Source organism: Elephantulus edwardii, unplaced genomic scaffold, assembly GCF_000299155.1.
Source record: "Elephantulus edwardii isolate Elephantulus edwardi_28Jun2011 unplaced genomic scaffold, EleEdw1.0 scaffold00026, whole genome shotgun sequence".
Lineage (NCBI taxonomy): Eukaryota > Metazoa > Chordata > Mammalia > Macroscelidea > Macroscelididae > Elephantulus > Elephantulus edwardii.
Genome location: NW_006399776.1, coordinates 15283341 through 15301277, shown reverse-complemented (window position 1 = coordinate 15301277; position 17937 = coordinate 15283341). Strand labels below are relative to the sequence as shown.

Below are 17937 nucleotides of genomic sequence, written 5' to 3'. Positions count from 1 at the left end.
CTCCAGTGCAATTTTCAGAGTACTTTACATTTTCACTAGCAACACTGATAAAATATGGAACAGGGTATCTTTAAGACATGCAGGCTAGGATCTGAAATTTCCTTTCTTGTGGTTGCAGACTCAGTTAACAAGCTCCCTTTGGTGATGGTCTGTCTTTACCCCTTCCAATACACGTGCACCATGATCACTTACTGGTAAGTTAATAATTTTTGCAAATGAATGAATACAACTTTATTGATAAGACGCCTTGTTAGCAACTATGACAAATGGTCATGATTTTTCTTTCCAATTAGGGACAACTACTTTAATCCAAAGCCATAGATTCTCACCTGGGATAGAGAGCAAGTTCTACTACTTTATATCTTGGAACTCTTCTTTCTTTTTTTTAAAGTAGAATTATGTCTAAATTTCTGGCATTTCCTTCCTTGATTCTGCTGAAATTACCCCTTCAGTCTAGAGACCAATTTTTCTCAGTAAAATTTTTTAAATTGTGAGTGAAAATTTAGAAAACACTTTAGATTCCACTTAAGACCCATTTTGCTTCATGAAAGCTGCTGTGATCTCCTCAATGTAACAGCACTCTCAACTTCCTCCCTAGTCTCCTATTTCTATCTAGCCCTGTTTCCCACCCTTTGATGCTTTCTAGGAATACTGGCAGTGTAGTCTAGAGAGCTGTGCTTTAACTCAAAGGCAGCTCCTTTGTGGTAGTTTGAATCCACCATCAAGAGATAGATGGGCAGTCTGCACCTTTGTGAGCTACAGTCTCAGAACCCCAATGGACAGACCGACATGAGCTGGTTACAACTTGATGACAATGAGCTTTTTTGTCTTCTGAGCATTTTGAGGGGCAATTGCTGCCCTTTAGGTCTCAGCAAACGTTAAAAAAATTATGCTTTTAGACATATCCTATAAGAGCTGGATGAGACACTGGTGAGACTTTAGACCATGTATGAGCCAAGCTCTTTAGACCATATATGAACCAGACCAGGCTGTGGTGGAGACTGCAGCAGAAGTCTCTGGACATGGTAACTGATGAAGTCGGTACAAGTTATGATACATAAGAGTTACTTTTACCAGTTTATAAATTATTTTTTCCTTCTCCCCTCCCCTGCCCCCAGTGCTTTTCTCCACCCCCATCAGTACTTTCAGCATGCCAGAGTGTAAAATCCCCTAGTAATGAAGAGTTGAGTGCACTTACCCACTTGCCCAAGCCTGGATAGTCATGTTCCGGATCAAAAAGGTGCTGGTGTAACTGGAATTCTCGACTGAACTCAGCTGTATCGGGGGTGTTTTCCAGGCATCCATCATCACCTACTGCAAACAGCCAGAGTTATTGAGGAATGGCCAGGATATCTATTTTTATTTATTTAAAACATCTACACCCAACCAGGGTAGAATCTATTCAGAGGAACTGCTCTAACTCACTTCCTTTCTGGATCTAGTCTCCCTGTTGGATGGGGATGCTCATCCCAAACTCCCACTCCTTCTATTACTTGTGGCAGATACTGGTTGGCTATTTTCCAAACCCATTTCCCTTTCCTCCTTAACACACAGCCAGACTAGTTTCCCAGCCTTGGTTTGAAATGAGGTTGTGCCATATGTCTGAGTTTGGGTCAAGAGAAAGCAGTCAGAAGCAATGCCCTTGAATTTCAAGTTTGGCCCAGAATACTTCCCAGGTGATCCTGCACTGTCCACCCTCCACCCTCCAGCCCCATCTGCTGGTATGCTTGTTCATGTTGCTGACCTGGGGACCAAGTGTGGAGCTGACCCTGTGAGTTTCTGAATGACTTGAACCTTGCACCCCCACCTCACTCACCTCTGACAGAACTTCACAAAAGTAAGAAATGCATTTCCCCTGTGTTAAGCTGCTAAAGATTTTTGTCTATTATAACACCAATTATTAGAGCTCTGGTGGTATAGTCCATAGTGACTAATGCTGCTAATTCAAAGCCTGTCCCTCCCTAGTGGTTCTGAGAGACATAGATGGGTAATCTCTTCCAATGCAATTTGCAGCTTCAGAATCCCAAAGGAGAGTCAGCTATGAGTTGGTTCTGACTTAACAGCAGTGTGTGAATGAAATAACCTTAAATATGTAATCCACTATTGTACTTAAGGGAGCTCTAGTAGCCTAGTGGCAAGAAGCTGCACTGCAATCCCTAAGGCATAAAGTTCAAGGCCATGAGCTGCTCTTTGGGAGAAGGATGGGTAATTTCCCATTTGATTAACTGCATCTGAAAACCCACTGGAGGGTCAGTCAGCTATGGATTGATTCTGATTCTACAGTAAACAATAATATATTTAAGGTCTTCACAATTACTTACTTTGCTTCAGAAAGCTGGACAATGACCAAAGCTGACAGAAAAAGAACTGATGCCTTTGAACTGAGGTTCTGGAGAAGAGTATTAAACATACCATGGACTGCCCAAAGAACAAATAGGTTTGTTTATCTTGAAGAAGGTGAAATCAGGCAGCTCCTTGGAGGCAAGAATTTTGAAGTTCCATCTTTCATACTTTGGTCATGTGGCCAGGAGGGAAGTTCCTGGAGAAGGACATCATGCTTGGAAGAGTAGAGGGACTGCATAGGAAAGGAAGACCCTGGATGAGATGGATTGACACAGTGACTGGGGTAATGGAGATAGGTGTGTCAGAGACCATGAGACTGGCTCAGAACAGAGCAGAGTGCAGAGCTATCGTACATAGGGTCACTATGGGTTGCAAGTGTCTTAATGGCACATAACAACAATACACTTAGTATACTTCCATTCTACAGAATTCTCTTGGGTTTTATGAGCTTTTTAGAAACAATTTTAGAGATCTGTTGGCCTAATCCACAAAGAAGTGTATTGTTCACCCAAGGACTGTGCCTCTTTAGTGGTTTGAATCCACAAATAGCTCTACAGGAGAAATATGGGCAATCTCCGCCCCAGAAATCCACCAGAGTCTCAGCTATGAGTCAGTTTTGACAGGAATCAGTGGGTGCGGGTGGGGAGGGTGAGTGTCAGCTTCTCAGGCAAAGCACTGCCTAGTGACTGTTACTGGACATGGTGCATAGAATACTTACTCTGAGAAGCTGAAGTGGTTCTAGTGGTGGTTGTTATTAGGCGTTGTTGAGTACAACCCACAGTGACGCCGTGAACAGCAGATCTGAACCCTCTCCTGTTCTGTACTATCCTCATAATTTTGGACACCCTTGAGCCCTCTACAGTAGTCACTGTGTCAATGCATCCGGCTGAGGGTCTTCCTCTCTTTCGCTGTCCTTCCACCTTCCCCAGCCTGACATCCCTCTCTCCAAGGAATAGACTCTTCTAGCAACATGCCTGAAGTATGTAAAAAAAGCTCTATCATCTTTGCATCCAAGAGTTACTCTGGCTCCCTTTCTTTAAGATGTATTTGTTTGTTCTTTTGCCACACCATGGGATATTCAGCACTCTTCTTCAAAACCTCAATTCAAAGGCATCAATTCTTCCTGTCATCCTGATTCATTGTCCAGTTCTTAGATGCACAGCAAGTGACTGAAAAGACATGATCTGAATCAGATGTACCTTAGTCTTCAAGCTGACACCATTCATTGCTCCACAATAATTTGGAGAGGTCCCCAAGTGCAGACTTTCCCCATGAAATACATCTCTTGATCTCCTGACTGCTGTACCAAGTGTGTTGATTGTGGATCCAAGTAAGATTAAATTATTGACAACTTCAAACTTTTCTCCATCTATCATGATGTTGCCTATCAGTCCAGTGGTAAGCATTTTTGGTTCCTTGATATTGGAGATGTAATCCATATTAAAGGCCGTCTTCCTAAATCTGCAGCAAGAGCTTAACGTTTTCCTCACTTTCAGCAAACAAGGTTATGTCATCTGCATAATGTATTTCATTGATGAGTCTTCCTCTGATCCTGAGGCCACATTCTTCTTCATAAAGCCCAGCTTCTCAAAGAATTTGATCAGCATACAGATTGAATAGGTACAGAGAGAGGATACAACCCTGGCACACTCCTTTCTTACCACGCAGTGTTCCCTTACTCTCTTCCCACAACAGGTCTAGGTCTAGGTTTAGGTCTCAACTGAACACAGTTAAGTGTTCTGGGGTTCCCATTCTTTCCAAAATTAGCTATAATTTTTGTGAACAACACAGTCAAACTACTTTGCATAGTCAATAAAGCACAGTTAGACATTCTTCTGGTATTCTTTATTTTTACCTAGGATCCATCTGACATTAGCAATTCTATCCCTGGTCCCATAGCCTCTTCTAAATCCTGCTTGAACTTCTGACAGTTCCCTATCCATGTACTGCTTTAACCATTTTTTAATGATCTTTAGCAGTATTTTGCTTGCATATGATATAATGTGATAGTTGGATAATTTCCACATTCTGTTGGAACACCTTTCTTGGGAATGGGAATAAATACGGATCTCTTCCAGCCTATCTACCAGACAGCTATTCTTCAAATTTCCTCTCATAATCTGATGAGCACATCCAGGGCTGCATCTCTTAGCTGAAACATGTCAATGGGTATCCCACTGATTCCTGGGGGCTTCTTTCTTTTTCCAAGCCTTCAGTGCAGCTTCAACTTCTTCCTTCATTACTATTAGCTCCTGTTCTTATGGTATTTCCTGAAATTTTCAGTGCCAGTCAATTCTTTTTGATACAGTCACTCTGTGTATTTACTCCATCTTCTTTCGATGCTTCCTGGATCATTCAACATATTGCCTATACCATCCTTCAGTATTGCAACTTGAGACTTAAATAAATTTGTTTTTCAGTTCTCTCAGCTTGAGAAATGCTGACTGCGTTCTTCCCTTTTTATTCTCCAATTCCAGTTCTCTACACATTCCATTATAATACTTTGTCTTCTCGAGCTGCCCTTTGAAATCTTCTGTTTATCTATTTCTCCTTTGTTTTGGTTTCCCAATGCTCTAGTGTAATTTTCAGAGTCTCTTCTGACATCTATTTAGTTTTTCGTTCTCTTCTGTCTTTGAATTATCTTTTTCTCTCTTCATGAATGTTATCTTGATGTCATCCCACAACTTATCTTTGATCGTTGGTGTTCAAGGCTTCAAACCTATTCTTAATATAATTTTTTAATTCAGGAGGGATAGACTCAAAACAGTATTTTGGTTCTTGTAGACTTATTTTCATTTTCTTCAGCCTCAGTTTGAACTTGCACATGAGTAATTGATGGTCTACTCCATAGTCTGTCCCTGCACTGGTTTTAACTGCTGATATCGAGCTTCTCCAGCGATTCCTTCCACAGACGTAGTCAATCTGATTCCTATGTAGTCCATCAGGTGAAGTCCAAGTGTAAAGTTGCTGTTTGTGTTTCAAAAGAGGTGTTTGTGATTTATAAATTATTGAGCATAACAAAATCATAAGTGGTAATGGGGTAAATTTGAAGTCAGACAGGCCAAGTCTCAAGGCTCAAGTTTCAGCTCATTGTAATACATAGACTTCATTCCGTGGGGACATTAATAGCCTTTCTCCATCCATTTATTCATCTGTGGAACAAGAATAATAAAATATTTACCTTACAGGGTCCCCGTGGCAATTAGAAATTATCATATATAAAGTTCTTGGCTCATATTAGGGTTACAATCTGTCATAGTTTTATTTTCTACCATCCTTCTTTAAATGCCAATTTATACTAAGGCTGCTCCTTGAAATAAAGCATGTCCTCCACTGAAATCCAAGAAAGACGTTTAATCCCCTTGGCTGCTTTTCCCTAAATGCTATCATTCCTTGGGGAGTATTTAGAGTTGTACTGCTAGTCCAAAGGCCGTGCCTCTCTGGCAATCCGAATCCACAGCAGCTCTGAGGGAGAAAGAGAACCAATGTCATCCTCTTAACCTTACAGCCTGATGGAGGGTCAGCGATGAGCTGGCTCTGACTAGATGACAGTGAAAAAAAGCATTCCTAGGTATAATGTTCCAAAGAGAAGTCATTGTCTTCATTTTCTGCATGCCTTGCTATTGCTGCTGATATGCCTGTGAGCTCTTTATTGAGTCTCTTCGAACTCAGAGTGACCTTATATGACAAAGCAGAACTCCTCATAGAGTCTTCTAGGCTCTAATCTCTCTAGGAGCTCCAGTGGCCTAGTGGTAAGGAGTTGCACTATCAGCCCAATGGTTCATGGTTTGAATCCACCAACTGCTCCAAAGAAACAGTAAAGTAAATCTCCTCTTGTGAGATTTGCTGTCTCTTAAAACCACGGGGGGTTAGCTATGAGTCAGTTCTGACTTGAAAATACATAAGAATCTTTATGGAAATAGACTATCACATCTATCTCCTGTAGAGAAGACAGTGGGTCCAAACTAACAACATTTTGGTTAGCACCTAAGTGCCTAACCATTGTGCAACCAACTCCAGGCAGCCCTAGAGAGAGAGTCATTTCACTCCAAAGAGTTCCTGAGACTGATAAGGTAGCCTGTGGGGCGATGGGGTGGAAAGGAGAGATGAGTGTGAATATCTTGCAGAGCAAGGGTGAGGAAATGGGGTCCCATTTCAAAAAGGTAACAAAGCATCAAAATAAGTACTGAAAAGGGTGTATTTACCATTAACTAAGTAGGCCACTCTCTTGAGGCAGTTTGAACTCAGCTAGCAGCAGCTTTTAAACGCCCACAGTTTCTCAGCCCTTTGGAATACGAAGCATTAGCACTTTGAACAAATCCCTAATGTGGCTTTTATGTGTCTACCTGCTTTCACTGAGAGCTACTTATCTACATTCTAATCTATTGTAATTAACATGTAGGAGAGGATAACCAAATGGAGACAGTTCAGGGACTGCCTGCATATGGCAGCTTTACAATAGTTGCACAATCGCTTCTCAAGTGTCTCTGAGGGGGCCTGGACTGAGATGGAACGATAAAGCCCTGCTCTAGGAGCCCAAGGTATCCTGTGTCTAAACATACAGTACCTCTTGAATTTGTGTCCTTAACCGAGGCCAAGAGATGGATTTTTCTGTGCTCTGCTGCTCTATCCAAAGTGAATGTGGCACAATTCAGAATAGACCAGGTCACAGGAGGTGAAAGTCAAGGAGTTATTTTTGGATTGTTCAACTGTGGTATGAGCCAACGTACCCCCTCCCCAGAATGAAAATTACAGTAGAACAAAGACTGAGAAATATGTTAAAGGGTATCAAAGGAAATGAGATAACATGTAGGACAAAGCTTGAGGGTCAAGTATTTTTGTATAGTGCATAATGTATCGGTCAGCTAAAGATCAGGCTGGCAGTTTAAACCCATCAGCTGCTCCACAAGTTAAAGATGACAGTATCCTCATGCAGAGATCTACACTCTTGAAAACCCAATGGAGGATCAGCATGAGTCAGCTTCAGCTCAAGAGGAGTGTTTTTATTATTATTATTTTTTAATACAGTGTTGTTGTTGATTGCCTTCAAGTTGAGCATAACTTATAGCGACCCTATGAACAAAAGGCCTGAAGCTCCTTTACAACTACCAACATTTATCAAAGTTCATAGAGTCTCTGGAAGCATGTTATTTAGGAAGTGGATGCCACTCTCTGGCTTCCAAACCTATCAGCCCATATTGAGTATCCCCTTCAAGTCCCCTAAATACAATGAATGATTACATGTTGATTTGCTTGAACTGTTGTTTTCATGGCAACCTACATTGAACATGTCTTTAAAACACTGACTATATTTTCATTGCAGTGACAAGAATTTCTTGACTGAAACACTGGTTCTCTATCCATTCCAGGACACCAGTGGTTCTTGAACTTTAATGTATATCAGAATTACATGGAGGTAATGGAAACAAGAATCACAGAGCAGAAGTAAGAAGAACTTAGTTACAACATGAATATTGGAATGGATGTCATAAAACAAAAAGTAGATGAATGGTGGAATGGGAAATCCATGTGCTCCAGAAACTTCCACTCAAATCACAATTTAAAAAAAAAAAAGAGGGGTGCTATAAAAAAAAAATTCAAGTGGAGGGCTTACAAGAACAAATTGCTGGGCTTACTTTTACAGTTTCTGACTAAATAGCTCTAGGGTACAAGCACTAGCATTGGTTGACTCCGAGTTCACCTGGCCTCACAGAGACCCCATGTATGTCGCAGCAGAACTTTGCTCCATTGAGTTTTCAGTGACTAATGTTCCTAAAGTACAGTGACTAGGCCTGCTTCCAGTGTGCCTCTTGGTAAACTTGAACTTCCAACCTTTTCGTTAGCGGCCAGTATCTGTTTGCACCATGTAAGGACAGATCAGGAGTGGTGGTGTTAGTTGCCATTGAGTCAGAACCAATGCAGAGCTGACCATCCAGTGGGCTTTCAGAGGTTGTAAAACACATGAGAGGAGACTTCCCATCTTCTTTTGGTGGAACAGCTGGGAATTTGAACCACACACCTTAGAGCTGGTAGTGCAACCCTTTACCTCTATGCCACAAGAGCCTGAGAATCTGAATTTATAACAAATGCCCAGATTTGTGCTAATGCTGCTGGCCCCAGGACCGCCATATAAGGACCACAGCAGTATAAGCATATCTTTGCTTTGTTGTACTTCGCAGATATTACATTTTTCACAAATTGAAGGTTTGTGGAAATTTAGAATTGGGCAAGTCTATCAGTTCCATTTTTCCAACAGCATATTCTTACTTCATATCTCTGCATCACATTTTGGCAATTTTCACAATCTTTAAGACTTTTTCATAATACTATTGCACGTTATTATGAAATACTATTTATTTCATAATACTACCGCATACTATTACACACTAACACTATTGCACAATAAGAAGATGTGCTGCATTGGGAATATCTGCTGTCAAGGATCTCTCCACAGCACTAAAGAGTAACAATGTCCGTTTAAAGGCTAAGGTGCCAGGCCATGATCTAGGCTCTGGTCTTTTCAGTTCCTCAGTACACACTTGAAAGTGGGGAAATTAGTAAGGAAAACAGAAGAATAATCAATGCCTTTGAGTTGTGGTGTTGGAGCTGAGCAAAGAATATCCCATTGACTGCCAAAAGAACAAGCAAATCTGCCTTAGAGGAAGAAACTGCAACCACAGTGCTCCTTTGAGACAAGAATGGTGAAACGTCATCTCACATACTTTGGGGATGTTGTTAGAAGAGAACATTCCTTGGAAAGGGCCATCATGCTTGGAAAAGAAGAAGAACAACAACAAAAGAAGAAGACCCTAGATGAGATGGATTGATACAATGACCCTATCCGGGGGGGTCAAGGATACCAGAGATGAGGAGGATAGCACAGGATAGGGCAAGGTCCAGATATGTTGTTACAGGGTTGCTATGAGTCATAATCTACTTGACAGCACCTAACAACAACAAAAGCACCACTCACTTCATAGACAACTCAAAGCACAAACTACACTCACCACCATGAAGTCAGTTCTGACTTAGAGACCTTCCATTGGGATGAGACTGCCCATCTTTCTCTCCAGGAGCAACTGATGGTTTTGAACTGCTGACCTTTTGATTAGCAGTTTGGTATGTTACACACTATGCCATCAGAGCTCCTTTAATAGGTTACTTCCTCTTGATTACTGGGTCGAAGCTGATTTATAGGTGATTCTCCAGCAGGGTTGTGGAGGCTCTAAATCACATGGAAGGAAATGTCTATATTACTCCTTTGGAGAATTTGGTGCATTTGAACCACCAGACAGGCTCAGCCTTTGGGTTAGCAGCCTTTGTAGTTCGTGGACTATACCACCAGAGTTCCCTTAGTGTAAGCATAATTTTATATACACTGGGAAACCAGAAAGTTCATATGACTTGGCTTTATTGTGCTATTTGCTCTATCTTGATGGTCTTGAACAGAACTTACAGCATCTCCAAGGTACACTTGTTGTTTTGGTTTTGTTGTTGTTGTTGTTGTACACCACTGAGTCGACTGTGACGCATACTGTCCCTATGAACAATAGCTCTGAACCCTGCCGTAAGCTGAGCCAATCTCACTGTCTCTGATACACCTTCCTCTATCATTCCAGTTACTGTGTCAATCCATCTCACCCAGAGTCTATCTCTTCTGTGCTGTCTCTCCATCCAACACAAGCAGGATGCCCTTTTCCAAAGACTGGTCCCTCATGGCAACCTGTCCAAAATATATCACAAGGAGCCTCAAAATCCTTGCCTCCAAGGAGCAACTTGGTTTCACCATCTCCAAAGCAGACATGTTTGTTCTCTTAGTGATCGTTGTATGTTCCATACTCTTCTCCAGCACCACAACTCAAAGGCACTGACTCTTCTGTCACCCTTAGACACTGTCCAGCTCTCTGATGCATATAGCAAGTATTTGCAAAGACCATGGCCTGGAGCACGTGTACCTGAGTCTCTAGACTGACATCATTCCTCTTTAGCACTCTAGAGAGGTCCCTGACAGTAGATTTTCCCAGTGCAACTCGGTTTTGGATTCCTGACTGCTGGTGCCAAGAGTGTTGATTGTGGAACCAAGCAAGCTGAAATTGTTAACAATCTCAATCTCTTCTCCATCTATCATGGTGCTGCCAATTGGCCTAGTGGTGATAAACTTTGTTTTCTTGGTTTCTTGTATTCCTGTATGATATACCTGATCAATTAAACAGATCCCCAAAGAGACTGGTCTTTAAACTCTGAATACGTCTTTCCTCCTACTCATATAAAAGCCTACAAGCAAGAGGAAAAAAATGTAGCTGAAATGATTGGAGCTGCAGAAGTGATTCACAGTTTCCTGTAGTCCCGTGCCAGAAGTCCTAAGTTTGGCCACATCTAACCATGTGAGCTGTTCTTTCTCAAGATGGAGGTGCTAAGTCTGATGGAAAATAGAGGCCTCACCCTAAACTAAAGGAGGAACATTCTCTTTCAGAGAAAGCTTCATTCAGAGAGAACCCAGATTGCGTTTAAGAAAAGCTAAGGGGCCAATACTGTCACAGATTTCAGATTAAGACACTCTGTGTTGCTGGTTGATAGTGCATGGTCTTGAAACACACAGAACAGGATGGCGTCTTGGTCCAGCTCCTTGGCATATGCATTAATAACCGTGGGCTGGCTACTGCGTAAGCATCAGTTTCTTCATATGTACAATATGAGGACAATACTAACTCTTATTATTTTTATTTGGCTTGATGAAAAGATTACTCTTATGCTGAAGGTTAGCACAGCCCAAGAGAAGAGGTGTTTTATTACTAATGGCAAAGGAACTTCAGCTAATTATAATCAAGAATTTATTCAATGTGATCAGTACTGCGCTAAGTGCTTTATGTGGATACACCCACAGCCACTGAGTCTGTTCTGAATCATAGCAACTTTCCATTGGATTACTGAGGTTGTAAATCTTTACAGGAAGAAGCTGCCCATCATTCCCCCTCAGAGCAGCTGGCAAAGTCAAACTGCTGACCTTTCGATTCACAGCACACACATGATGCACTAGGCCACCGGAGCTCCTCAGCCTCAGCTTTACATGAAGAATTTCATTTAACTCTCACAATAAACTTCATTATTTCATTATATTTTTAAATGGAAAAAGTTGAATTCATTTAATTCTCACAACAAATTAAATATTTCAACTAATTCTCACAACTTCTATTTTGCAAAAAAAAAAGACTGCTGTACAGAGAACTCATGGTTGCTGTGATGCTGAACACCGTGACACTGATGTGTCAAATGTGATAATGGTTACCCACGGTGGACAGTGTTTGGTGGAGTTCCCCGATTCAAACAAACTTATAAGCAGGAGTGGCATCCACTTCTGAAATGGCTTGCCTCCCGAAACTCTATGAACAGTGCTGAGGTCTTTCGTTCATCCTCTATGACTCCACAACATTTAACAACAGCAACAACAGACACAAAGTGGCTAATAAACATTTTCCAAATCATGTAACTTGATATTGATTTTGAACCCAAGCAATCTGAGTCTTGAAACATTATTCTTCACCCTCAAGGTAAGCTTCTAAGAGGCTAAAGTAAGTGCAGTTCACCTACCATTTGCTTAGGCAGTAGGGCTAGGAAGGTGAAAAGATGAAAGGGTATATGATTTAAGTGGGAAACTTCAGTCCTTCTCCTTAACCAACCTGTCTGGACCCTCTTTCTCCTATGCTGCTCTCTTCTAAACAAACATGTTAAGACAAACAATAACTAGATGTGACAGAGTTGATTATTAGGAGAAGTAGGGAAAATAAAAGGCCACGGATAACACACAAACGAATTCATTCCAAAGATGCCAAGAATGAAGAGCATCAACTCTTTAAAAAAAGGGAGTGTGATGGAAGGTAAAATCTTGGCAAGTAAGTCCTACATGGGTTTATCTGGACACCAAAATGAACAAAAGAGTTGCAGATTAAATTTCATTTTTATACCTAATTAAAAATACATGATAGTTAACCAAAGTAGAAATATTACTTCTTGGACTATTAGTTAGTAGCTGATGTTGGAATTTTCTTAATTCCTCCAAATGTTTCTATCATCCACGGGAACCCAAAGGCTTGTCCATTACCTGATTTTCCAACAGGGCAGGGATTTGGAGGGTCTGGGTAGCCCTGATCCTCACTAAAATCCTTAGGGACGTTGTCACCAGTCAACTCTGCCACAATATTGGGAATGTTGCCAAAAGGACCCAAGTGTTGCAGACCTTCATGGGCTCCACCTGCCAAGAAATTAGAAATAGTTCATGTCAGTCAAATTAAACTCTGTTAATATTTAGTCAAGAAAATGACATTTAAAGACATCCCACTCTGTGATGTAGAGAAAGAAAAAGGAACAGACTCTACTGTCCATAAATAATTTTGACACAAGGTAAGTTGTATACAGGCTATTATAGGCAGTGTAATATGGCGAGGTATAGGACTGGGAGTCGAAGAATGAGAGAGTTGCTGATGAGAGGGATCCTACACGAATAGGAACTTCATTAGACCATTTACAACTGACAGACTGAGAAGCTGGGAATGGGAAAGAGAGATTAACGGCCTCTCTCACAAAAGTAGAGTCGAAAACAAAAGTTTACCAGCAAAAGTAGAGAAAACAATTCATCCATCACCTCTGTATTCTAGCTTGACCCCTTAACATTTGGTGCATTTCTTTATTTTTTCTTCTTTTTTGCATATACATTTTTTATTCTCTTTTGTTTATTTAACATTAATACATTAGCATCTTTCCATGTGGTTGCATGTTCTTTGTTCCCATAATTATAAGTGGCTATGCAGTTTTCTATCCAGTAGGTTTTATATCATTTTTTAAAAAATACATGACATCTTAACCAGTCTCCTATTGTGGGACATTTAATGTTTCCCAACTTACTCTAAGGCATTTAATTTTTTCCATATTTTGAATTAATTTACCTCAGGATGGATTCCCAGAAGTCAAATTATTGAGTCAAATGCTATAAACATTTTTATAGCTCTTAATATTATATTGCCAAATTGCTTTCCAAAAGAGTCTGTACCAATTTATAAAATTTCAACAACAAAATATGAGAATACCACTTTTACAACATCTTCACCAGCACTGGGTTTTGTTTAAAAGTTTAATATTTTCTTTGTGAATTTAAAAGGCTTTAAAAATTAATTTTATTTTGTACATCTCTGATTACTAGTATGGTGAAATAATTTTTATGTACTAGTTTTAATTTCTTTTTCGTGAATTGTCTTTACTCTTTCAGAATTTCAGCGTTTCTCTTATCAATTTAAAAGAACACTTAAAGTAATAAAGATATCAGGCCTTTTGCTGTTACATTTTCTGCCAACATTTTTCCATGTTGCCTGACTCTGCATTCTGGTTATTGTTATATTTTGCTAACATAAGTTTTTAATATTTATGTAGTCCAATTTGTTGTTATTTGCCTTTGTGATTTCTTCTCATCCTTCTTAGCTTTCAAAGTTGTTTTCCCTCCAGAAGTACAATCAACGGTTGGATGTTTTAGTTCTTATTTTTCAGATTATCTCTTTAAACCATATGGTCTTTGTTTTGTTGTTGGTAAGTGCTGTCATGTCAACTTCAACTCATGACAGCCTTATGTACAAGAGAACAAAATATTGCCAGTTTTATGTCTTCCTATCAAAGCTCCTCATATCATGCAGCTATTGTGGCAACTGGTCTCTGCAAGGGTCTCCCTTATCTCACTAACTGCACACTACTACACCAAATGTTATATCCTCTTCTTGTAAATGATCCTCCTGATACAAGTTGCACAATGCTTTGCCGTGACCCAGGAGATTTTCGTTAGCTAATTTCTGGAAGTAACTCGAATCTAGCCACCAGAGAGGTGAATCCTTTTTGTATCTGAAATACTGATGGCAAAGCTTCCAGCATCACAGCAGTAGACAGGCCAACAGACTAGAAAAGCAGGCAGATCAGTAAGGACTGTTTTTTTTTGTTGTTGTTGTTGTTATTAAGTGTCATTGAGTCAGACACAACTCACAGCTGACCCTCCAGCATGTTTTAACTGGCAATAAACCACATGGTTGGGGATGATCTATCTTTCTCAGAGCAGCTGGAGGATTCAAACTATATGCCTTTGGATTGGCAGCACAACTCCTTACCACTAAGCCATCAGAGCTCCCTGGTGACTATTTTGTGGCTGTTGTGTGGAGCAGACACACAGCTGACCCTCTCATGGATTTTTAAAGGCCAGCAAATTGCAGATTACCTATTCTTCTTCCACAGAGCAGCTGGTTGATTTGAACTGTGTCCCTGGTGGCTATTTTAGTATATATGAAACCACTAAATAATTATCACACTATCATTTGTTAAATCATTCTACTCCACTTATTTATCTTCTTTAATACTTATTTAAGTCACTCATGCATACTAAAAAACTTTTCTGAGCACCAAGGTGCAGCAGATAAAAAGAACGACTTAACAAGTGTAACTTCCTTTACTTGAATATTGAGTTGGAACCAGCTCATAGCTGACCCTCCAGTGGGTTTTCAGAAGGCAGTATCTTGCCCAAGAGAGGCTTGCCCATCTTTGTTCTGCAGAGCAGTTGGTGGATTCGAACCACCTGCCATTGAGTTGGCAGCACAACTCCGTATTACTAAGCCACCAGAACAAATGCACATTAGTCCCTAGAAATTTAGAATTTTTAAATTTTTCTAAATCTTTAAAATTTAGAAATTTTACTTTTTTGTTTCTTGGAACAGACGCATATTTATCAGTTCCACATGGTTTGACGCCACTAGCTGCTCTGAGGGAGAAAGATGGGCAATCTCCTCTGGTGCAATTTACTGCCTCTGAAAATCTGCTGGAGGGCCAGCTATGAATCAGCTATGATTGCACAATATGTAACAACAAGAACATTAAGGCACAGTGGTCTTAACCTCACATCCCCCTTAATGCACAGTCCCCCTGCTTGTGCACCTATGAACAGGAGGCCAAATCAAAGTAAAAAATATATTATGCATAAGAAATCAGATCCAAATCAGGCAAAAAAGATTTCATGCTATTATGTCCATGAAAAAGATTATCTTTCTGTAAAAAGAGCAAGGGCCACATGAGGAGTGCCATATCTGATAGTGATCAGTTTCACAGGATGAAACTATACCTGCTCACAGCATCAATAACACGAAACCAATTCCCATGAGGTCAGACATATACCCCATGCCTCTTTCTGCTCATCTCAACACCAATCTTATTGCTTTGTTGGATCCAAAATCTGATGTGATAGTTCACAGACCACACAGAAACCATACTGGGAGAGTCAAAAGATTATAATTCAGATTAGTAAGAGAATATAGTCAAGACAGTTCCCAAAATATGCACACTGGCACCTCAGCCTCAAGCTTCATGGCATTCCCAAGTTCTCAGGCCTGCCAATCAGTCCAGCCAATATTGGCTCTCCACCTAATAGTCCAACAAAGTTCTCAGTCCTGCCACTATTGGCTTCCCTCACCTCAAAGTCCCATCTCAGACCAATTCACCAGTTCAGCCCCACTGCTGCTGTTGTCCCAAAGCATATCCTACTTTTAACTGGGTCAAGGGATGTCTCTCTTCTCTGCATGGGGAAAGAATTCTCTCTTCTGGCAGAGAAAAATCTCCGCAGGTAGAGTTCTTCAATTTATTGGCAAGCCTAGCCAATCCTCTTGTAGATTTTTGAAGATGGCAAATTACCTTGTGGAAGAGTAGGTTTCAATCACTTGGTGGATTAAGCTAACATGCCCCATTTGCGTAGTCCCACTCACCCACATGGGTCAGTTATCCACATTTGAATGCTAGCAAAGCCATATTCAAAGACAAACTCTATACTTTTCAATGTTGCTCCTCTTGTGTGCCTGAAAATTGATGTCTGACTCATTACAACCTTATGTGACAGAGTATGAAATCCCCATAGTGCTTTCTAGGCTGTAATCTTTATGTCAAGAAGACAGATGAATCAAATCTCCTAGATTTTGGTTAGAAGTCAAACGCTTAACCATGGCACCATCAGAGCTCCTTGGACTTGTCAATAACCAAAATCTACTGCTGCTGCATAGATTAACTCAGCAACCCTCCATCCATCTTCTGAGGTGGTAAATCTTTATGAAAAGAGACCATTCTCTTAAATGGAAAAAAAAAAAAAAAAAGAAAGAAAAGAGACCATTTGTCTTTCTGTGGTTGCTTCCAGAGACCTTCAGGAAGGTTGATGAAATAAACAGCAGTAATGGTTTGCTTAGGCATTATAATAAGTTAACTGCAACAACTAATGGTAATTATTACCTATGAATGATTATCTGTAAAAAAAACTAATGATATTTGTAAACTTTCACTCAAATAAGACAGATTTTTGAAAAAAGCAAGCAAAGCCATTCTGGAGATTCACAGTATCCCACATGAACTCAAGATTGTGCGAGGCAAGACAAGCTTATCAATACAATTGGTATTGATTTTTTTTTTTTAAATAGAATGCTCCACGAGTTCGTATGTCATCCATGCAAAGGGGCCATGCTAATCTTTTCTGTCCTGTTCCAATATAGTATATGTGCTGCTGAAGCAAGCAATAGTATTGATATTTTTAAGCCTTGCACAATCTTGGCACTACAGCCACCACTGTGCTTGCTATAGGGCATACTCTCTGGAGTATCAATACATTCCTCCACTTTTGAAATTTGTGCCAGGAATTATGCAACTTGGCTAAAAGGAGAGTACTTGTATTAATTTTCCATTAGTAATTAATAAAGGAAGCAAACACAGTTTCCCTTACAGAACCCTGCCAAGGCTCTATTTACCTCTGTGCCCCAGTGCTATGAAACTGAATGCAACACTTGTTAGGAAGCAACAGATGTTAAACACAGGTTCCTTTAAAACTTCTTTCAATAACATCAAATTAAGAAACACTCACTGAGCTAGGGACTGTGAAAAACAGGTAGAAACAAAGAAGAATGTGATCTTTATTTTTCCAGGAGTTTGCATTGTATATTATTAGGTACCATCATGTTAACTGTGATTTACAGCAGCCCAGTGTACAACAGAACAAAATTATGCCCAATCCTAAGGCAGCCTCAGTGTTTTCTGTGCCTAAGCTCATCATTGCAGTCACTATGTAAATCCATAGTGCCAATGGTCTTGCTCTCTTTCACTGATCCTTTACTTTTCCAATAATGATGTCCTTCTCCAGAGTCTAGCCTCTTCTGATACCATCTCCTAAGTGTGTGAGAAAAAGTCTCAAAACCCTTGCCTCTAAGGAACATTCAGTCTTCCCTTTTTCCAAGACAGATTTATCTGTGGTTTTGGGAGTACATAGTATATTCAATATTCTTTGACTACACAATTCAAAGGCATCAGTTCTTATTCAGATGTCAGACGTCCAACTCTCAGGTGCATATGAAGTAACTAAAAGTACCATGATTTGAGTCACATGTACCTTATTGTTGTTGTGTACTGTTGAGCCAAAACTGACCCATAGCTGAGCCTCTGGTGGGTTTTCAGAGACAGTTAATCGAACAGGATGAGACTGCCCATTCTATTCCTGCAATACGGCTGGTGGATTTGAACCATTTGCCTTCAGGTTTGTAGCTCAGT

General features: G+C 40.3%; 1 protein-coding gene across 1 annotated transcript in view; it reads right to left on the bottom strand.

Moving 5' to 3' along the window:
- The window catches only part of SCG5 (secretogranin V (7B2 protein)), a 114555-nt gene that overhangs the window by 12088 nt on the left and 84530 nt on the right, over positions 1–17937 (bottom strand). The window contains exons 2-3 of the mRNA XM_006883047.1: positions 12443–12592; positions 1199–1311 (exon numbers count right to left, since the gene is read on the bottom strand). Coding sequence (XP_006883109.1) covers positions 1199–1311; positions 12443–12592 — 263 coding nt within the window. The remainder of the gene's footprint in view (positions 1–1198; positions 1312–12442; positions 12593–17937) is intronic.